Source organism: Eulemur rufifrons, chromosome 29 (genome assembly GCF_041146395.1).
Source record: "Eulemur rufifrons isolate Redbay chromosome 29, OSU_ERuf_1, whole genome shotgun sequence".
Classification (NCBI taxonomy): Eukaryota; Metazoa; Chordata; class Mammalia; order Primates; family Lemuridae; genus Eulemur; species Eulemur rufifrons.
Genome location: NC_091011.1, coordinates 87159673 through 87182660, shown reverse-complemented (window position 1 = coordinate 87182660; position 22988 = coordinate 87159673). Strand labels below are relative to the sequence as shown.

Below are 22988 nucleotides of genomic sequence, written 5' to 3'. Positions count from 1 at the left end.
ACAGAAGCCAAAGACCTGTTTTTGGTGAGAAGGTTTGAGCTTGGGTTTGAAGGCGGTGACTGAAAGACGAAGCCTTGTGTTCCCTGCGCACTCCCCCCGCGCCTGGAAGAGAGCTCTGGTTGGACCAGGAGCTCTTCCCCGGGGCACTGGCCTGAGAAAGGGCTTATCAGAGAAGACCCAGGTGCCTGGGAGTCAGCTTGAAGGCGGCCCTGGCCTTGCCTAATGTGGACCTCCCTTCCCTTCTCCCTTCCCTTTCCCTTCCCTTCTAAAAGTAACTGCAGCTTAAAGGCGAAAATGACTTTGAGATTAGAAGCCGCGTTAGCACTAGTCCCCTGCCCGCTATCCAAACGTTGGTGGCAATCGCCAATCCTGGGCCAGGAGTCCCAGTCTCACGCTGGCAGGTCCTTGGGCTCCTCTGGAGTTAGCTTCATCAGTTTGTCCACACAGAGCAGGATGAGGGTGAGAAACCAGAGGCTCCAACCGACGGCCGCCGCGATCCAGCCGTGCTCGTCCACTCCGGCGTGGCAGCACCGGGCTGCCAGCGGGCAGAAGTCGACGTCTGACGGGGCAGGGAGAGACAGGAGGCGTCGCACCATGAGTAGGAACAAGAGCGATAACGTGGTGGCTAAGACAGAAGGGCACTTACCCCGTCCCTGCCCCATGCTCGTGCTGTCACACGTTAGCTTACTCTTCGCTAAGTGGCAGCTACAGTTTTTATTCAAACCGAGGCTGTAACTTGCCCAGCGTCACAAGACAGCAGAAGCAGAAATCAAACCCAAGTCTGCAAGGCTCCAAAACCATATTCTTAATCTCTGTGTGTCATTGCCTGTTCCCGTTCTTCGTAAGTGGCCAGCAGTTAACACATTGGGTCATTCAATGAGGGCAAGATAGAGGGAGCAACAAGACAAAGCAAAGCTGTCTGTTAATGGGATGTGCATACCAGTGGCTGCTCTGTAAATTTCTGAGCTCCTCGCCACTGGAAACATTCAAGAAGAGGATGAACAGACATATACAAAGGGTCCCAAACCAAGCTCCTGCACAAGTTGGACTAGTCGATTTTTATGGCCTTTCCACCTCAAAACTTCTACAAGCATTTGAACCCAGGACACATTGGCTACGGACCTGGGGATGGGTCATGAAAGCCACCTGTGTCAACATTGTGAGCCTAGATGGAGATCAAAGCCATGACAGTTTTTTAGACCTGCTCTGCAAGTAGTTCTGGGAGAAACCACACCAGTGCACAGGAAGGCCAAGCAGGTGCTCGGCCCCCTGACACCCATCGATGGAAAGCAAGGAGGCTGTGTCCCGCCCAGATCCAGGGCAGCTCTGGGGCTGGGGCGTGGGCAAGAGAGGCTTACTGGGGCACTCCTCCAGGGTCCCGGCGTCTGGGCGGTGGATGGTCAAGGCTGAGCTGTTGCCGCTGCTGGCTTCTGGAAGAAAAGACAGGGAATAGTCTCAGGCAGTAGAAAAAGCCATTCCCAGCCATGGAATTTGAGACCTTTTTTTTGTAAATCAGTAGTGAGTATAATGAAAGTGTTATGGAAGTTCCAGTATAGGTATATTGAGAGGCTCTATGCAACAAAGCATAAATTCAGTCCCTGTTACGGACTGAGTTGTGTTCCCCTGCCACCCAAATTCATATGTTGAAGTCCTAACTCCAATGTGACTGTATTTGGAGATGGGGTCTTTAAAGAGGTAATTAATGTTAAATGAGATCATTTAGGGGGTGCCTAATCCAATATGATTGGTGTCCTTATAAGAAGAGGAAGAAGGCTGGGCGTGGTGGCTCACGCCTGTAATCCTAGCACTTTGGGAGGCTGAGGTGGGAGGATTGCTTAAGGCCAGGAGTTGGAGACCAGCCTGAGCAAGAATGAGACCCCCATCTCTTCAAAATATAGAAAAATTATCCAGGTGGGGTAGTTTATCCCCAGTGCCTGTAGTCCCAGCTACTGGGGAGTCAGAGGCAGGAGGATCACTTGAGCCCAGGAGTTCGAGGTTGCAGTGAGCTATCATGACACCACTGCACTCCAGCCTGGGTGACAGAAATAGACCCTTTCTCAAAAAAGAAAAAGAAAAAGAAAAAAAGAAGAGGAAGAGATACCAGTGGTGATGCACTTGAACAGAGAAAAGGCCACGTGAGGGCACACGGAGAAGGTGCCATCTGCAACCCAAGGAGGGTGTGTGCTCAGGAGAAATCCAACCGCTGACACCCTGATCTTGGACTTCCAACATCCAGAACTGTGGTTAAAGTTGTTTAAGCCACCCAGTTGGTGGTATTTGTTATGACAGCCTGAACAAACTCATACACTCTTTCCTATAGCTCCACTCTCATTCAGAGAGGCTTTATCTTCATTTCTCATTGCCCTTCGAACCTGCTATCTATGGCTTTTAAACACTATCTCAGTTGCTTTCTCTGCAGATTAGATATAGCTATAAAGTAGCTTCCCTGTATATGTTAAAACAACCACTGAAACATCCGGAATGTCTTTTCATAAACATCTTCAATTCCCTTAAAAACGTGAACGAATAAACATTGAAATCTGACCTTGATTCTTTATTTGTTACGGTTATGATATTGTTACCGATGCAGATGGTTGTCAAAAAAAAATTAAAGTTCAGACAAGCAAGTCCAGAGATTGCCAGAACATGCAGTGCTTAGAATTGTCCCTGGATTCATAGGCTAGGAGCAGAAAGATTGCAAATAACTTTAGCAGGAATTCTGAAGTTTCTATTAGTTTGTGGGGGTGGGATTGGGTTAAGGATCTGAGGAAGAAAAGCCATTCCCCATGCTCCCTCCTGTAACTGCCAATAAGAGAGATGACCTAAATCCCCACTGTCCGATACAGCAGGCTGTAGTCGCTTGTGGCTATTTAAGTTTATTAAAATTGGTCACATTAGCCACATTTCAAGTGTTCAGATCGCCACGTGTGGCTCGTGGCTGCCACATTGGAAACACATCGCAGATATGGGACATTCCCTCCCTCAACAAGAGGTCTATTAGACAGTGCCAAGGCTGATCTGGGTAGCTTAAAACCAAAACATGGATTTTGAAAGCACCTTTCTGGAAATTACGTTGCTGTTCATGTGCTTCTTTAGGAATACAAAAAGGAAAAAAAGGGTTTGAAAACTCTGAAGGCCCCAGTGCCTGTAGGTCAGCATGTCCTTCAGAGGTGCCTGCTGTCACATGGCAGGAAGTTTGGAAGAAAACTATTGTTTAGCTAAAACCATGAAATTGCCTCTCAGACTAATTTTATGCCACCCACCTCCCCAAACTGCTCCAATGTCCTGCTTGAAGAATAGTAATTGCCTTGATGCAATCTGTGACTGTAAATTATTTACAACAAAATGGCTTAGAGGTTGGTCTTGACTTGTTTTGGAGAAATTGACTCCTCACCATTTTAATTTTCCTTATGACTCAAATAACTTCCTTGGGTCTGACTTTCATCTCACCTCTACGCCTAGGATGGAGGGGGTCCTCATCCAAAGCAAGTGGAAAAAAAAACTAGTTAACTGACTGCTAGTATTTGGTTAAACTGTATGGAATTGCTATTTGTATAGGTCAAAAACTGCCCAGTATCAGCAATTTAATGTGGTTCAAAGAGAATAGCACAGGTGGGAATTCCGACAAATTTCAGCATCACCTTCCTCCCCTACAAGCACAGCCAGCCAGGGGCACCCAAGCGGCATCACCTAAAGGACAGGTTGCTGGGAGGACCCAGCAATTCAGTGCAGTTAAATTTTTTTTTTTTTTTTTTTTTTTGAGCCCCTGTCATGAGCAAGATGCTGTGAGGGTAAACAGAGAGAAATTATTTGGGGAGGGGTGAAGTTAGGAAATAAACGAATGTGCTAAGCATAATTGCTCACGTCCATTGTGTGTTTCCCACGTGCTATTTTTAAATTCTTTACATGCAGTCATATCATTTCCTCTTTACAGCAACCCTTTAAATAAGCACTCCGGTGATCTCCGGGTGGTAAATGAGGAGACTGGGCCCGGAGAGGTGAGTACTTTGCTCAAGGTCGTGGAGCTGGGAAGCTGTGGAAGCTGGAGTCGGTAGCCTAAGAGCTCGTGCTCTGAGCCTCGCCACGGGACCACCTGGCAGTGGCTACAGGACAAACTGGGGGTGGGAGAGACAGATACAGACTTCTGCGGGGGAAGGTTGATTTTGAGGGGGTGAGTGTGTCGGGGCGCAGGACAGGCAGTGTTCTGAGGGAGCTGAGGGCACCATCACAGCCAGGAGCACGAGTTTGTAACCAAGGTCCCTCTGCCATGAGGTGCGGAGCCCAGACTGGCAGAGCAAGACAGGGGATGCAAACCAACCCTCCAGCCCCCCCGAGAAAACGGGGGAACTCAACATTTCCAGTGCCGGGGGAGGCAGGAGTGTGGTAGACAGAGAATGACAGTGTTCGTGGTGGTCGGGTTTTGTGAAAGTCGCAGCAGAAATGCAGGGGACAGAGAGGGACGGAGGACTTTAGGTGAAGGAAGATTCGACACAAATGTGCACAGGGGAGGCTGCAAATCACCACAGCCCAGGGGAGCCGAGAAGGACATTTGAGACACAGCAGATCAAAAGATGCAGTTTTAGGCCGGTGTGGTCCCCTGATGTGTGAGACCCTGGCAAATTGCTTTCTCCTCTTTCTTTGTGGGAAAGGCCGGCAGAGGTGGCTGCCCCTGTCCTGGCTGAGGAGTTGAGTATTTGATCTCAGCTTAGGCAAACCCAAGACCCCCCCACCCCCACCCCTGCCTAATCCTTCAGATGAGAAAGTTTCCTCTTTCCCTTGTGCAGGACCAACCCTGGCCGAGGAATCCTCTCCCTCCCCTTCCTGCCCTCCCATCTCCTCCCTCCCTCCCTCCCCCTGCCCAGCAGGGCCAGGAATAAAGCTCAGGACTCTACCTGCCCAGCAAGCCCGGCGGACGGAGGTGCAGGCCAGGCAGAGGAGCAGGGCGGCCCAGCTGGCAGAGGTGAGGCGTTGCATGCTGGCGAGGGAGGCGTGTACCCTGCAGCGAGCTCACTCCCGTCCCGTGGGAGCTGGAAAACAACTCTGCCAGAGGTGAACTTCTGTCTGTGTTTGGGGAGAAGGGGGTGGAGCAAAGGAAACTTCACCTGTCACACCTTCTCACCTTTCTAGAAGGGAAGCCAGGCTGTTGGCTGAGGGGAGGAAGGGAGGGGCAACTTGTGCCCTTCTCCCTTGAGCACAAATTTTGTCCCTGTTGAGAAAAAGGGGGAGAGGAGAGGAGAGGAGATGCGTGTCCTGCTGGTTCCTTGCGGACCGCTGCCTCTCCCTCTGCAGGTGTGGCGTGGGTGCCCTATCCCATTCAGTCTGACGTTTGCTGAGCACCTACTGTGTGCATTGCACTATGCCTACGTCTGGGAATCCCTGCCCTCAAAATGCTTTCATTGTAATCATACATCGCTAGGACCCAGAGCAGCATTTCAGGAATGACTTGGGAAGGACAAAGTACTTCGGGTGTCAGAGCAGGAGGCCACATCTGCTGGTGGGAGACCTCATGAGGAGAACGATGTTTGACTTGCCTTGAAGGATGGGTAGAATGTTGGCAGGCAGAGGGGGGAAGGGCATTGGAGGTAGAAGGGACAGATAAGCAAAGGCCCAGAGGTTGCAAGGGTGCTCACAGGTCCACAGCACACCTGAGACTGCAGCTCAGCTAGGTGTAGGTGAGCCGAGGAGGGGTGGGGGGAGAACGGCTTCTGTGTGCCTCGTGGGAGAGGAGGGGCTTTGAAACAAAGGCAAGGTTTTGTAAAGATTTTGAGCTGCCTGGTACCTAGGTTGGAGCTCTGCCTTCAGTGCAAACACGTGTTGAATACCCACCACGTAGATGAAAGGCACCATCCTCGGCATTTGAGACTGAGATGACTGAGACGTGGCCCCCACCGTTGGGGAGAGCCCAGTGCAGCAGTGCGACCAGGCAGTGAAGAGAGGAATCTGATGCACGAGGGCAAGACTCAGATAGGGTGCCTTCCACGGTTTAAGCGGGAGTGATTAAATCTGCCTGCGAGGCCGGGGGAAGGACGGGCAGAGGAAGTGGCATTGGGTGGGGTGATGTTTACGCGCGCAGGTGGGAGTGGATGGGCTTTTCAAGGAACGGCACGAGCAAAGGTGAGATAACTGTGTGCATGCGGGCCTGCCGTGCCCAGACGTGTGCATCGTGTTCCTGCGCACGCACGGGCCCGGTAAGAGTGAGGGATGGAATCGGCTCTGTGGGAGGACACGGAAGCCACGCATGAGCCCAGGGTGAGGGTGTCCTACTGCAGGAAGGCACTTTCTTCTCATTTTCCTAAAGGGCTAAGTTAGTGGTGGCCCTGTGTTCCTGGACTGGCGCAAGGGGCAGCAGTGCTTTAGGAAGGTGCACTCGTCAGGCAGTGGACACGTCCGGTTTAGTCCTACCGCTGGCTGAACATTAAACAGTTACCAAGTGGCTGCCACATGCCAGGCCCTTGGCAGGAGACTCTGAGGTGAGTAAGACTACACAGCTCTTGTCCTCAAAGAGCTCAAGGTCGAGGGAGGGAGATGGACAAATAATGACAATACAATGAAATTCGTGTGGTGAGCAGGTCTCTACAGAGAATGGGGAAATCATGGAGGAGGGTTGAGGACTAGGGGGCTCAGAGAACACTGCACAGTGAAGGTTTTGTTTCCACCTGACACTTACAAGAAGTGCAGTTCACCGGGCACAGGAGCGGGAAACTGCATGTGCAGGGCCTCGGAGGCATGAACACGCGCCCTCGACTAGGGAGTGGTAAGTGATTTGCTGTCCTGGGGCTTGGGGTGGGTCACAGTCTGGTTGGACTAAGAACAGACTGGAAATGGTCCTGAATGCCAGACAAAGGAAACTGGGCTTTGTCATATGATCGGGGTGCCATCTATAAGGCAACACATTTGTATTTCTGAAACATGGAGGTTAGATCTGAGGACCACAGGCCTGGATTCAGGGCGATCACCTAAGAAGCTACTGCAAAAGTCCTGCCAGAGGTCACAAGGGTCTTGACCTAATAACTGAGCCTGAGCGTGCAGAAGAGGGGCAGAGAGTCGAGAGGCATTTAGGAAGCCAGATGGACTGAAGGGAATCCAGAAAGAGGCGGCCAGGATGAAGGCAGAGTTTCTAGTGGGGGTGAGCGAGTGGCCGTGGGGCCAGCTTGGGACTGAATCCTAGCTCTGCCTCTTATTGGCTGGGGAGCTCTGGGCAAGTTACTCAATATGTCCGAGCCTCAGTTTCCTTGTCTGAACAGTAACAGAACTATAGCTTTTATCTTGGGGGTTGTGAAGGCCTGAAATAATCCATGTAAAGCGCTTCGCTCAGTGCAGGTAGGTGACAAGTCATGTACTCAGTAAGTGTTAGCCACTATTTTAATTCAAGGGTCATCATACATAGGAAATATCTGAGAAAAGGGAGAAAAGCAGCTTTAGGAAAAAGTAATGCTATTTATGTATTGATTTATTTATATCCTGCCTTGGTCCACAAAGGGTTTAAGGAAGCTTGTCTACAATGAAGTGAGCTAGATAATTTGGGCTCAGTGGCTCATGCCTGTAATCCCAGCACTTTGGGAGGCTGAGGCACAAGGGTCACTTGAGGCCAGCAGTTCCAGACCAGCCTGGGCAACAGAGTGAGACCTTATCTCTAAAAAAAAAAAAAAAAAATTAGCTGGGTATGGTGGCACATGCCTGTAGTCTCAGCTACTTGGGAGGCTGAGGTGGGAGGATCACTTGAGCCCAGGAGTTTGAGGTTACAGTAAGCTATGATTGGGTTAATGTACTCCAGCCTGGGTGACAGAGCAAGACCCCATCTGTAAAAAAAAAATGTTTTAAAAATAAATTTAAAATAAATGTGAAGAAATGAGGCAAAGAAAAATTTAGGGTAGGAAATATAAGATGGGCCCATGAGCAAGTTTAGAGCACAAAATGCCATGCATGTTTTCTTTTCTATTTTTTTTTTTTTTGACCATGCATGTTTTCTAAGCTTTCTGGTAGCCAGCGTGAAGAGGGCAACATGATCACATACGTGATTCATGGGCTGGCAAAATGAAAACAGAAGGAGCACAGCTGCTTTTGATACAAACGCCAGAGAGAAATATTTCTTGTCAGTCCTTGCAGACAGGACATTGCTTTAATAGAACAAACTCAGTTCTCAATGTTTTCCTCCCAGTAAGCCCCGCAGTGAACTTCACAGCGCATCGCTAATTTATCCAAAAGGCACCGGAGATAACAGCAGTGCATGGAATCTGCAAAATTTTCCAGGGACTTAAAAATGTTTGAGACCTGAAAAAAACGTTCTCAGATCCAAAATATGAACAGCAACAACAACAAAAAATGGGGCAAAAGAAATAATTATTTCAAAGGCAAAGTTTACGATTCATTTCAAACGGTTTAAATAGAAATGATTTAGTGTGGGTTATTGGGTGTGTTTTAATAGGTTTCATGTGAGCAGAGCCTGTCCCTCCTAACTGACCAGAGCTTGGGACCTGCAGAGATTTTAAAGGGCCCTGCCTGGGGTGGTTGTAGTGGTGAATTTAGCAGCATTTGCAGGCTAAGCCACAGCATCCTATCAGAGCATCTCAGAGAAAGCTTTTCTGGGGAGCTGTAAGTGGGGCGGAAGGGTAATATTTGTCCCCCCTTCCCTGTTTTATCATTGTTATTTGATTTGGGACTGCCTTAGATTAGAGGTTTGCAGGACAAACATTCTCTTACCAACTGATGGGAAGGACTTCATTATCCTAAAATAGGATGGGTTTAACTGGCCACTGATAACTCGTTAATTCCCAAATAAAGGGCAGTGTGGTAACCAGTTTACAACTGTCACCAGTATTAGCTGTTTTCAGGTCTCCAGCTGCTAACAACATGTGGCCGGTTTCCTCTCTCGGGAACCCTCTCGTTCGTTTTGTATCAGGTTTACTTTGGAGGGTGTACCAGGAAGCTGCCTTGCTCGAAGCTAGCTGTTCTACGGGAGCTTTCTTTCTTAAGACTTTAAAAAAAAAAAAAAAAAAAAATAGTTGACACAGGTATTTGGTTACACATACTTTTTTAAAAAAAGTCTGGGCTAAAATGTCTGTGGCCAGGCTCCGTGGTGGTGGTTGGGGTGGGGTGGCCAAGAGGGTGGGGTTCCAGGGCCCTCACTGCCTCCAGTTTTATCTGTTGTCCCCGATAAGATTTTGTTTGAAGAAGGAAGGAAGGGGACAGAGTGTTTCCAGCAGTCTGTGGCCTGGAATGGAATGGCCAAGGTCTACGTGAAAAACATTTGATGTAAAAGAAGCTTCTCTTGTGATTCCGGTAGACCCTTTACTGCCTGCCCATCTCAGCCGGCCCTGGGGTTGGGGCTCTCGTTTTCAGAATGGTGGCCCTGAGCACTGTGGACCGCACCTGATTCTCTGGCTTCCCAGCGGAGACAGGGCTGATGGCTCTTCTGTGAGTGACTTTGTCAGGATCTGTTCTTACATGATAATGTCAGGCGCTGGGCGCTTGTGTGACCAAAACGTCTAGACCTGAGCCCGAGCAGCACTTACTTTGGGGAGGAACTTCACCTCACTCACTGCTGCTCAGCGATGGGTCTGTAACGTGGAGAGAGTGAGTGTCCTTTTCAGAAAAATGAGAACTACAAAGAGTCCAACCTCGACGTCATAACACAGAGTCGCTCACAAGACCTAGAACTCGCCCTTTGGAATCGTTTTTTGAACAGTTCCCAGGATCAATCACCAGCTTGCTCTTAATCCCTATTGCAGTGGAGGCGAAGGGCATGGCCCAGACAGACGAGGGGGTCAGCACGATGGGCTGTCCTCCTGGCTAAAGCCGCTTCCGCCCTCGCCCTCCTTCCCTCCCACCTTCTCTGACGTGTGTCTCTTAATTTCCACACATGTGGGGCTTTTCTAGGTATCTTTCTGTTCTTGACTTTTAGCTTAATTGCACTGCGATCTGCCCACATGCTTTGATGATTTCTATTTTTCGATTTTCCTTAAGAGCCATCCTGTGGCCGACTTTTATACATGGTGGTGCTTGAAAAGAATGTGTGGGGTTCAGTGCTCTGTGTAAGTCCATTAGATCAAGAGTGCTAACTGTGTGGTTCGGAACTTCTGTATTTTTCCTGTTTTTTAAAAATTGGGTCCACTTATTCTATTGGATACTGAGACAGATGATTGTGGGTCTCTCCCCTGGAATTTTGTCAATTTTTGCATTAAATAGTTGAGGCTATAATTGAGGTACATACAAATACAGAGTTGAGACACCTTCCTGGCAAATTGAAACATCTTTAAAAAATCGTTTTGTAATATCCCTGCCTCTCTAGTAACGCTTTTTGCCATACAGTTTACCTTGTCCGATATCGCCACAGTTACACCCGTTTCCTTTTGCTTCATTTTGCCTGCTAAATCATTTTCCATCATTCTACTTTAAACTTTCATAAATCTTTTTGTTATGTTTCAGATATGTATCTTATAAAAAAAGAAACATAGTGTTGCATTTTTAAAAAACCCAGCCTGACAATTTTTTCTTTAACTTGGCCACTAGATCTATTTACATTGAATGTATTTCCTGGTGTGTTTGGGTTTAAATCTATCATCTTACCAAGTGTTCTCTAGTGTTTTCATCTCTCTCATGTTCCTTTTTTCTTTTTTCTCACTACTTTTGGATTGAATCTTTTGTTATTCCATTTTTTTAGCGATTACAACATGCATTTTTAAGGTATCAAAGCCCAATATTAATTGATATGTTTACCGTCTTCAAAGATAATGTGAAGACCTTGGACCTGTAACTCTGTTCACTTGCTTTATTATAGGCATGTATGTTAGCTATGTACATATTAATATTTTAACTCATTAAGTCATTATTATGATTTTATAAGTGGATATATAAGTGAAATTTATTTAAATTTATCCACGTATTTACCGATTTATTGTTCTCGATTGCTTTCTGCGTGTCTAGTCTTACATCTGTGATCATTTTCCTTCTCCTTGAAGAATACCGCTTAGTATTCTCTCAGTGGAGTACTTAATATTCTCAGTTTTTGTTTGTCTGGATATGTTTTTATTCTTCCTTCATTTTTGGAAAATATTTTCATTGAGTGCAGAATTTGAGGTTGACAGGTATTTACTTTCAGTGCTTTAAATGTATCATTTCATCTCTTTTGACTTCCATTGTTTCTGTTGAGAACTGTCCGCCTAATTTGTGTTCCCTTGTAGGTAATTTGTCTCTTTTATTCTTTGTTTTTTTTTTTTTTTTAATTTTTAATTTTAATTTTTTTTTTTGAGATAAAGCCTTGCTGTTGCTCAGGGGGGAGTGCAGTGGTGTGATCATAGCTCACAGCAACCTCAAACTTCTGGGCTCCAGTGATCCTCCTGCCTCAGCCTCCCAAGTAACTGCCTCAGCCTCCCCAGCAACTGTACGCACCACCACACCTGGCTAATTTTTTAATTTTTTTGTAGAGACAGGATCTCACCATGTTGCCCAGGCTGGTCTCAAACTCCGAGTCTCAATTGATCCTCCTACCCTGGCCTCCCAAAGTACTGGGATTACAGGTGTGAGCCACCATGCCCAGCCCTATTTGGTTGTTTTTAAGATTTTTGTTTGCCTTTGGTTTTCAGTAGTTATACTCTGATACAGATTTTTTTTATTTGTCCTACTTGGAGTTTATAGGCAATGGAATATGGAGTTTGATGTCTTTCTTAAGTTTTGAAAAGTCCTCAGCCATCAAATACTACTTCTGTCCTATTCTATTCTCTTTTTGTGACTCTGATTACACATAGCTGAGAACTTTCTGCTGTATCCTCTAATTCTCTTACCTCCTTCTTTGTTCTCCATCTTTTTGTTTTTCTGTATTTTATTCTGGATATTTTCTATTTTCTTTTGCTCTTTTATTAAGTCTCTTGTCATCTGTGTCTAATCCTCCTTTATAACTATGCACTGGGTTCTTAATTTTAATTATTTTAGTTTTAGTTCCAGAATTTCCATTTTGTTCTATTTTATATATTTTTTTTCTCTGACAAACTATTCAGTCCTCTTTTTCATCTTCATGAACAGAGGAAACAAAATTATTTTAAAATCTATGTCTGATAACTTTAATATTTACCACCCCTCCCCCATCAGTCTGTTTCTATTGTTTATTATTTCTGCTGGTTTTCATTCATATGGTCATGTTTGCTTGTGTACCTGGTTATTTTTTTTTATAGTGTGTAAAATTATAATTACATAAAATTGTTTATAGAAATAATGTCAGGGGGATAAAAAAAAAAAAGAAATACCTTGAGACCTAGGATGATGTTACCTTTCTATAGACGTGGTTTTTGTTTTTGTTGTTGCTTTAATCAGGCACTTTGGGGGGCAACAAAAATCTGCCATCATGTCAGTCCAGTCTCAGTAACTGAGATGATTTATAGCTAAGCTGTAGGCTTTCTAAATGTCAGTTTGTTTTGGTTACCTTTCCTCTATGATGCAGCCCTTCCAAAAATTTTTCCTCAAGGAAATGATCAGAGATGAGCACAAAAATGTATATCCAAGGTTCTTCATCTCAATATTACACTGTTTGTAAAAATGAAAGCTTAGAAGCAGTTTATAATAGCATAAAAGATAACTATTAAAAATGATGTTTTAGAATAACATTTAACTATTTGGGAAAACACTTGCTATATTATACAAAGCAGAAAGAGCAAGATATAAATCTATTATACATCAGCACAATTCCAGTTTTGCGATACATACACATATACAAAGAAAGAAGTTTGGAAAGAATCCTATCAAAATGTCAGTAGTGGTCATATATAGGATGTACAATTTTCAGTGGTTTTTATTTTCTTATTTATATATTTTTTTGCTTTTCAAATTTTTTACAATTAATGTGATTTAATATTGTAATCAAGAAATGTAATAAAATCAAGTTAATACATTTTAAAAGTTTTTCACAGGAAAGCAATATAGTCCCAATGAACCAGATAGACAGCATTTTACAGTCTCTGTCCAATTGTCTGGGGACATTTCTCGATGTCAGGGAATCTTTTTTCCATTTTAAAAAAATCTTAAGTTTTAAGTTTCCTATGGTGTAGAGAACTGCTTATCAATAGCAGCCTTTACGCTTGGGGTGCTCAAAGTCTACGATCGAATATACAAACACATCCAACAATGTTCAGGACATAAAGAAGAGTAGAAGCAAGACACAGAAAAAAGTATAGAATTTCAAATTAGAATCTTAGTGTTAGGAAGGGACTTCAGAATCCATCTGGCCCAATCCTTAACCTAGTAAGAATGCCCTGCTATGAAGAAAGTAGTATGTCACAGAGTTTGGTACAGCTACATTGGACCTGGCCTGCCTCTCGAGGTTGTTACTTGGACTTCTGCTTAAATGCCTCAAGTGACCAATTTCTCAGTAATTTCTAAGGCATCCAGTTCTTCTGTGGGACAGCTCTACCTGTTAGGAAAGTTTGTGAGTTACCAGCATCAAACAGGGAAGGGCATTTTAAGGTGAAGTTAATAAACAATTGGAGGAAAGGGCCCTCTTAGCTCTGTGCCTCTGGGATGGGCACTTTCTGGCTCCCTATAATCAGTTCTGTCATTTGCACAAAATATTTCTGTTGGCAAAACAGCGCTTGTGGTCAGGTTCATTTTTTGTTTAATAAACAGAGATGTGAGTTCTCAAAGAGTAACTTTAAGCTAAGGTTTTTGGAAATAAGCTGTAGTTTTGTGATAAACATTCAGCCAATTTTTCTTTTCTAGTTTTGTTCACATAAAACTGAAAGGGATCAGATAGTGGAGTCAGAGATTGTTTGGCCCTGTCTTCTCGATGTCCAACTTCTCCTCTCCTACTGTCTTTCTGGCCTCTTTTATAACTCTCCTCCATTCTCTATCTCTCTTTCCCTCCTCTCTCTCTTTCTCAGATTCTTTGTTCCTATATTTTATTTTATTTTGCGACAGGATCTCACTCTGTCCCCCAGGCTGCAGTGGTGTGATTATAGCTCACTGCAGCCTGGAACCCCTGGGCTGAAGCCATCCTCCTGCCTCAGCCTCCGCGTAGCCACGACTACAGGTGTGGGCCACCCCCTCAGGCTCCCTCATCTTCTCTTGTCCAGGCTGCACTTAGGTTGGTTGGTTGGGAACACAAGTGACCCTGAGTCAGGAGTCCTGGATTCCAGTTTTCATGTTGTCACTTCCTGTGTGACTGTCAAGAAGTCACATAACCTTGATGTTGACACTATCCAAGAGATATGGTGTGGACTGTCTAGGAAAGGAACCCAAGGGGAAACCCAGAGGAAAGGTGCTGTCCATCCCTCGAGGAGCCCTTTATCCGGGTCCTCAGGACTCCCTTGAGGGGCTAAATGATCCCCAGAAGGGTTCTGCTGTGTACAGTGCTGGACGCAGAGGTATTAAGTCCTATGAGAAAGCGACTGGAAGGCGGCGAGGAAGAGACCGGCGTCGAGAGCCCTGTGTTCTGTGTCCGGCTCTGCCAGCCTGGGCTGCAGGACCTCAGGCAAATCACCGCTACCTCCAGGGGACTCTATTCCCTCATCTCCAAAGTAAGGGGATTGGTTAGATGACCTCTAAGTTTTCTTTGAGTGGTACAATTCCATGACTGTGCTCGGTGCAGGACAGTGTAACAAATGGAGAAAGAAGAGAAACAACCTAGTAAATTCCTTTTTATTATTATTATTTTTTTTTTGTAGAAAGTGGAGGTGGAAATTATGAAAAGAAACTCACTAGTGTAGTTTAGAGTAAATATTGTAGAAAAGGCGAATAACGGGGGAGCTGCCTCCATAGGTGATAGGTAAAAATCCATGTGTGACAAACTCTGAGGCATTCTGTTCACTTCACGATACAATTTTATTTTCCTAAATCTCACTTCCAGCTTGTGATGTGGCAAGCGAAGACAGGAATGAAAGGCATGTAACGCAACTTGGCGCTGAAGAGCAGAGACACAGCGCCGCTGTCAAGGTACGTGGAGGTGGAGAAGAGGGAAGCTCGGTGAGGCAGGACCTTCTAAGGAATGATGTGGTCGTGCGCTGAGTGATCAGGGGGACGAGATGGAGAGTGGAGAGTGTAGCTGTCTCTGAGAGCCACTAGGGGAGTGCTATGTCCCAGGACGTGATCAGAGGACAGAAAGCAGTAGGACAGCAGTGAGGGTCACATTGACATGGGATGGCACCAGTGTGCGCTCAGACACATTGCTGGAGAAAGTCATGGCCAGGAGGAAGTGGAAACTGTGTGTGGCAGGGTTGATTGTGGGCCCAGCATACATGAATTTGATCTCAGTGTGCTGATACGTGAACTCTTGAATATTGCTGCCAATGAATTGCATTTAATTGTGTGTGTGTGTGGAGGGGGTTGGGTGTGCGCTCATGGTGGAGGAAGCTGAATGTCATTTCCTTTCCTTTTAGCAACCTCAAATCATTCTTTTCCGTCTTGAGCACTCACTCTATTAGTGCGGATTGTAAAGGATTGTGGATGGTGGGGTCAGTGCCTGGCCAATGGTGGAGAAGCGTTAGGCTTCAGTGGATAGTAAAATCAATTATTTGAGTGAGGCTGATCTGGCTGGAATTCAGTTCAGAAAAATTAGACACTGTTTTTGGAAAAGTCAGATTGTTATTTTCCACCTAGATTATTATTTTTGGATTAAATTCCTTGTAAGTTTTTTTAGCTTGCTCCCTACTTATGCGTTTTCATTTTCTAAATGACGATGATCCGTAAATTGATCTTGTACTGCTGAACATGTGGTTGTGCACAATCTCTTCCTAATCCTGGGTACAAGGACACAGGGACACAGGAGGCCCTCTGTTTAAAGGAATGCCCACTTTAAAGTAGTGCAAGTGGAACACTCAGCTCTTCACCCTCAAGAGCCATTTTATAGAAAGTCCTTGGGGCATGAAACTGCCTTGCCAGAGACCTTCGAGGACAAGTTAAAGTGGCAGCTACTGGCAGTGTGCCCCAGACTTCTAAAGAATGGGGACGGTGGTATTAAACACTAAATGTCAAAACCAGTGTTCTTTTGGGTGATATAGAGGACTGATTCTGCTCTAAGAAAGTTGTTTCTCTCAAGACTTAATGCCAAATTTAAATGTTATTTGCCTTCAAAGTATTGAGTTGGGGATTTTGAGAGTCTGTATAATGATTAATAGGAGAATTACTTGCTTTTTAAAAAAGTCAGTGACATTTTTATAATTAAACAAGAATAAAATAAAATAATTAAAGAAATAGGAGTGTTCTATCTGGCTTTGGGCAAGATATTTAGTGTCACTGTTCCTTACTTTTCTGCAAAAGAGTGGACTGGACTACATCTTTGTCTGTTTCCCTCTGGTCACTTGAAACCCTTTTGTGGGCCAGAGCTGTGGGTGGCTCCTCTCTCCTCCTTTCCCTCTTCCTTCACTCTTGAGATTCACAGTAGAGAACTTAAGAAGTTTATTTTGCTTTTGGACAAACTGGACCATGGCTGCTAGCACTCTCCCTGTTCCAATTTTCCACAAGTCAGCAATGCTCTGAGATGTTGCACATAAAAAATTGAGCTCAGACAGGAAACTTCTAGAGAAATGTAAAGATATCTTTGCATGGTTCAAAGGGATCATCTCAAATGTACATAAGGCATAAGGAAAAGTAGAAGTTCCCATTTTTTAGATGTGCTTTGCAACTAGAGCTCACAGAATCTTTGCGGGGGTTATCAACTGTCTCTTCCCTTGAAAACATAAATAAAACCCTCTAGTGATGCTTCATTTTCTCTTCAGCTACTGCTCCGCCCCCTCCCTTCCCTTCAGAGCCCGAGATTTTGAGAGTTGTCTGTACTTGATGTCCGCATCCATCTCGTCTTCACCGGCCGCTGACTTCCTAGCTCTCCGGCTCCTACTTTGATTTCTGCCCCCTTCACTCCATTGAAGTGGATCCTCTGTGTCCTCAGTAGCCTCCAGAAGCTTCTCAGCCCTCCTCTTTATGACCACTCCATGACTCTCGAGACCTTTTCTTCTCTTGAGTTATTCTTCTGATCCTCCTCCTCCCTCTGTTTCCTGTCTGTCTCCTCTTTCCAGCCTTGAAGTCCTTGAGTGTCCCTCTCTTCAGGCCTGGACTTCTCTTTCTTCCCCTTTGTCATGGGTTGGATTGTGTCCACCTCAAGTTCGTACATTAAAGTCTTAACCCTGGGTACCTTAGAATATGACTTTGTTTGGAAACAGGGTCTTTGAAGAGGTTAAGATGAGTTTATACTGGAGGGGGTGGGCTAATCCAATGTGACTGGTGTCCTTGTAAAGAGGCGAGATTTGGACACAGACACATACATGTGAAGATGAAGGAAGAGATGGGGGCGATGCTTCTATAAGGCAAGGAATGCAGAGATTGTCAGCAAACCACCAGAAGCTGGGGAGAGACAAGGATCAGACTCTCTGTCATAGTTCCCACAAGGAACCAACCCTGCTGACACCTTGATCTCAGACTTCTGGCCTTCAACACTGAGACAATACATTTCTGCTGTTGAAGCCATCTAGTTTGTGGTGTGTTGCTGTGGTAGCCCTAGCAAACTAATGCACCCTTCTACTCTCTCCCCAGGCTGGTAGTTCTCCAATATTTTGGTCTCAGAACCTCTTTATACTGTTAAAATTTTTTTGAGAAGATCAGGAACAAGGCAAGGATGTCCCCTCTCACCATTCAATATCAACATCATACTGGAAGTCCTAACTAATGCCATAATACAAGAAAAGGAAATAAAAAGTATACCAATTGGGAAGAAAGAAATAAAACTATCTTTGTTTGCAGATGAATTAATTATCTAGATAGAAAATCTGAAAGAATCGAGAACACTCCTGGACTAATTTTTTTGTATAGCGAATCCCTTTTCCTCCCTACCTGTCCAGAAGGCCCACCAGAAGCAGTTAGCTTTTAGCTGGCAAGGCCAGCAATGCACCGTCACTGTCCTACCTCAGGAGTATATCAGCCCTCTAGCCCTATGTCATGATTTACTTTGCAAGGACCTCAATCACCTTTCCCTTCCACAAGATGTCACACTGGGCCATTACACTGATGCATCACGCTGATTGGATCTAGTGAGCAAGAAGTAGCCACTATTGTAGACTTACTGATGAGATATTTGGGTGTCAGAAGGTGGGAAATAAATCAGACTAAAATTTAGGGGCCTTCTACTGTAGTGAAATTTCAAGGGATCTGCTGGTATGAGGCATGTCAAGATAGCCCTTCCAAAAAGAAGGATAAGGGTCTCTTTGGAATTGGGGGCAATATATTCCCCATTTGGATGTTTTAGTCCAGCCTATCTACTGAGTGACTCAAAAGCTGCTATTTTTGAGCGGGGCCCAGAGCAAGAGAAGGCCCTGAAATAAGCTTAGGCCGCTGTGCAGGCTGCTCTGCTGCCTGGGCCATACAGTCCAGAAGTTCCAGCAGTGCTTGACGAGTCAGCGGCAGATAGGGAAGCCCTTTGGATCCCTGGGCAGGCCCCTGTAAGTGAGTCACAGCACAGGCCCTTAGGCTTTTGGAAGAAAGCACCGTCATCCTCCTCTACTCTCCTTTTGAGCGCCAACGGCCTTAGTAGAAACTGAATGCTTGACCATGGTCTACCAAGTTACCTTGAAACCTGAGCTGCCCATCATGACCTGGGTGTTACCTGACTCATTAATCCATAAAGTTGGGTGTGCACAGCAGGACTCCATCATCACATGGAAGTGGTATCTACGTATGGGGCCCGAGCAGGTCCTGAAGGCACAAGGAAGTTACATGAAGAAGTGGCCCGAATGTCGATGGTTTCTACTCCTACTACATTGCTTTCTCTCCCAGCCTGCACCTATGGCTTCATGGGGAGTACCTTATGGTCAGTTGGCAGAGGAAGACAAGACTAGGGCCTGGTTTACAGATGGTTCTATGCTGTAGTCAGGCACCACCTGGACGTGGACACCTGCAGCACTTCAGCCCTTTCTGGGACATCCCTGAAGGACAGTGGTGAAGGGAAATCTCAGTGGGCAGCACTTTGGGCAATGAACCTGATTGTGCACTTTGCTTGGAAGAAGAAATAGCCAGTCGTGCAATTCATGGGCTGTGGTCAATGGTTTGGCTGGGTGGTCAGGGACTTAGAAGGAACACAATTGGAAAATTGATGACAAAGAAATTTGGGGCCAGGTGCAGTGGCTCACACCAGTAATCCTAACACTTTGGGAGGCCGAGATGTGAAGATCGCTTGAGGCCAGGAGTTTGAGACCCAGACTGAGCAACATACAAATAAAAAATACACACACACACACAAAATATATTAAAATGTATTTTGAAAAAAGAAAGAAATTTGGGAAAGAGGTATGTGGGTAGACCTGAGTGGTGGGCAAAGGACATGAAGATGTTTGTGTCCTGTGTGAATGTTCACCAAGAGTGGCCTCAGCAGAAGAGGACTTTAACAATCAGGTGTATAGGATGACCCATCTGTGGATACCAGTCAGCCTCCTTTCCAGGCCACCCTGTATTGCCCCATGGGCTCATGAACAAAGTGTCCCTGGTGGCAGGGATGGAGGTCGTGCATGGGCTCAGCAACATGGACTCCCACTCAGCAAGGCCAACCTGGCTGTGGCCACTGCTGAGTGACCAATCTGCCAGCAGCAGTGACCAACACTGAGCTCCTCATATGGCACCATTCCCTGGGGTGATCAGTCAGCTACCTGGTGACAGTTGGTTATGTTGGCTGTTCCATCATGGAAAGGGCAGCGTTTTGTCCTTACTGGAATAGATGCTTATGCCAGATCTGGATTTGCTTTCCCTGCACACAATGCTTTTGCAAAGACTACCATTTGTGGACTTACAGAGTGCCTTACCACCATCATGGTATTCCGCACAGTGCTGCTTATGATCAAGAAACTCCCTTCCTAGCCAACAGAATGTGGTGCTGGGGCTCATGCTCATGGAATTCACTGGTCTTACCATGTTCCCCGCCATCCTGAAGCAGCTGGCTTGATAGAACAGTGGAGCGACCATTTGATGTTACAGTTACTCCAGAGAGATGGCAATGCCTTACAGAGCTGGGGCAAGGTTCTCCAGAAGGCTGTATATGCCCTGAATCAGCATCCCATATATGGTGCTGTTTTTCCTATAGCCAGGATTCCCTATCGAGTGGTGATTCCATTGAACTGGAAGCTAGGCTTCTACTTTGTCAACAGGTAAAGAAGGGAGTTACAGTGTTGGCTAGGTGATTGATCCACAGTACCAAGGGGAAAGTGGGCCACTCGTCCACAATGGAGGTAAGGAGAAGTCTATGTGGAATACAGGAGATCTCTTAGGTGGTTTCTTAGTATTACGATGCCCTGTGACTAAGGTCAATGGGAAATTACAACCCAATCCAGGCAAGACTATGAATGTCCCAGATTCTTGAGGCATGAAGATTTGGGTCACCCTGCCAGCTAAAGGACCATGACCAGCCAAGGCGCTTGCCGAAGGTAAAGGGAATACAGAATGGGTATTCTGTGCGATAGGTAGTTATAAATCTTAGCACGACCACATGCCAGTTCCAGCAATGAGTCCTATAATTGTCAATGAGTATCTCCTCCTTATTTTGTTAAGGATACATTTGTACGTGTATATTAGGCAAATACCTTCATTTTCTTTCCTCTCTCATTCCTTTATCATTTAACGTGAGATGTATTAATTTTACATCAGTATTTAAGTATTGTTAATTTTACATCACAGTATTTAAGTTACAGGGTATCAAGAGAAGAGTAAACATCACTCGAGGAGTTTACCTCCTCTTCTGAGGAAGGGATTAGAGCATTTTTAGTTGTATCATACTAGGTGGAATTATAACCCTGTTATTATCTTTGTTTGGAGATTAAGTATGGTTCAAGGAGATGCATATGGGTGTCCTGTTGATAAGGGTTGGATTTGTGATGGTTAATTTTATGTGTCCACTTGAATGGGTTAAGCACTGCCCACAAATCTGGTAAAACATTATTTCTGGGTGTTTCTGTGAGGGTATTTCTAGAAGAGATTAGCATTCCAACTGGTGGACCGAGTAAAGATCACCCTCATCAGTGTGGGTGGGCACCACCCAATCCATTATGGCCTAAATAGAACAGAAAGGTAGAAGAAGAAGATTTGCTTCCTGTTTGGGTTGGGGTAGCCTTTTTTCCTGCCCTCGAACACCAGTGCTCCCGGTTCTCCAGCCTTTGGACTTGCACTGAGACTTACACCTGAGCCTTCAGCTGCCCCTGACAACCCCAGTTCTTAGGCCTTCAGCCTAAGACTAGTCTCAAGTGTGGGGACTCAAACTGCAGTACCCCACCAGCTTGCCTGAGTCTCCAGCTTGCAGACAGCATACTGCGGGACTTGTTGGCCTCCACAGTCAAATGAGCCAATTCCTATGATAAATCTCCATTTCTGTCTACCTGTCTATGTCCTGTTGGTTCTGTTTTTCTGGAGAACCTTGACTAACACATTCACCATCCATATATCCTCTTTAGTGAAACATCTCTTTACGTCTTTGGCCCATTTTCTAATTGGATTGTTTGATTTTTTTTTTTTTTACTGTTGAAGTTTGTGAACTCTGTAAGTTCTAGATATGAGTCCTTTATCAACTATGTGGCTTGCAAATGTTTTCTTCCAGTCTTTAGATTGTCTTTTCATCCTCTGAACAGGGTCTTTTCACAGCAAAAATTTTTTTAATTAATTTTTTTATGAATTGTGCTTTAGGTGTCTTATCTAATAACTCTTCATTAAGCCCTCAGTTCTGAAAATGTTCTACTATATTTCTTCTAAAAGTACAGTAGTTCTACATTTAAAATTGATCTGTGATCCATTTTGAGTTAATTTTTGTATAAGATGTGAGGATTTGGTCTTGGTTCAATGTTGGGCCTATGGATGTCCAATAGTTCCAGCACCATTTGCCGAAGAGACTGTTCCCCCTCCACTGAATTGTTTTCTCAACTTTGTCAGAAATCAGTTGGCTGGACTTGGTGGGGCTATTTCTGGGCTCTCTATTCTCCACCATTCACCTATGTGTCTGTCTTTCCACCAACATCACAATTTTGATTACTGAAGCTGCACAGTAAATCTTAAAGTTGGGTAGAGTGGTTTCTCCCATTTTATTTTTCTAGTCACCGTACCTCTGCTGATAACACCCTGGGTGGAGGAGCAGAGGTGCTTCTTTACTGCCCCCCCACACTTGACCTCTACCACTGACTTCTACTGTCCACGTGACCTTCACCCTCCCATGACGAGGTGGCCTCATTACCAATGGGCAGCAGTGAAAGCTGTGGTTGGGCCTCTTCTGCCACTCCAACAGGGGTAAGCGAGGGGGGGCCCCTCTCCCAGCCTCATTGGCCTCCCTTCTGTTCCTTGACCATGTTAAGCCCTTCCAGACAGTGAGATAATATCATGTGGTGGATGTGAGCAAGAACTCTGGTGTCATCTGCTGTGAGCGATTAAGTGATCTTGGGCAAGTTTCTAGCCTCTTTGTGCCTCTGTCTCCTCATCTGTAACATGAGAATAAGAAAAGCACCTACCTCACCTCATACAGTTATTGAGAAGATGAAATGGACCAACACATGGAGTACATTTAAATATGTTCTAAAGGCGCTGAGAACAATGCCCAGCACATGGTCAGCACTCTATAGATATATCAGCCACTGTGCGGGTTCACACCCCTGACCTTGCCTTGCTGTTCCTGCTGCCGGGCAGAGCCTCCCTTACTTCTTGCAAGATGATCTCCTTTTAATCCTAAGCCTCAGGTTAAATGCCACCTCCTCTGAGAGGCCTTCCCTGCCCACTTACCTGAAGTAGCCTCTCTTCATTTCTCTAAAGCCTAACACTCTACTGTTATACTTTTCATAATCTGCAATATACCGCTAAGCTTATTGGCTGTTTGCTATCTTTCTCTTTCCACTTGGATATGAGCTTCGTGGGGGGAAGAGCCTTGTCTCTTACTGTCCTGTCAGAGTCCTGAACAGAGCACACATAAAGGTTTGTTGAATGGATGGAAGAACTTAGGTGGTTTCCAATTACCCAGTTACTATAAACAATGCTACAATAGACATTATTGTTCTAACATT

General features: G+C 45.3%; 1 protein-coding gene across 1 annotated transcript; it reads right to left on the bottom strand.

The window, feature by feature from the left end:
* Positions 1-389: 389 nt before the first annotated feature.
* On the bottom strand, positions 390-4974 carry TMEM213 (transmembrane protein 213). Its single transcript, XM_069462703.1, has 3 exons — positions 4893-4974; positions 1359-1430; positions 390-559 (listed from the first exon to the last, which is right to left on the bottom strand). The coding sequence occupies exons 1-3, from the start codon at positions 4972-4974 to the stop codon at positions 390-392; spliced, it is 324 nt and encodes a 107-aa protein (XP_069318804.1).
* Between the last annotated feature and the right edge of the window lie 18014 nt (positions 4975-22988).

Coding starts and splice junctions, on each gene's coding strand:
- TMEM213 (XM_069462703.1), bottom strand. CDS start 4,974: ATGCAACGCCTCACCTCTGCCAGCTGGGCCGCCCTGCTCCTCTGCCTG. Junction 1,431..4,892: donor CCGCCGGGCTTGCTGGGCAG/GTAGAGTCCTGA, acceptor CTTTTCTTCCAG/AAGCCAGCAGCGGCAACAGC. Junction 560..1,358: donor GACCCTGGAGGAGTGCCCCA/GTAAGCCTCTCT, acceptor CTGCCCCGTCAG/ACGTCGACTTCTGCCCGCTG.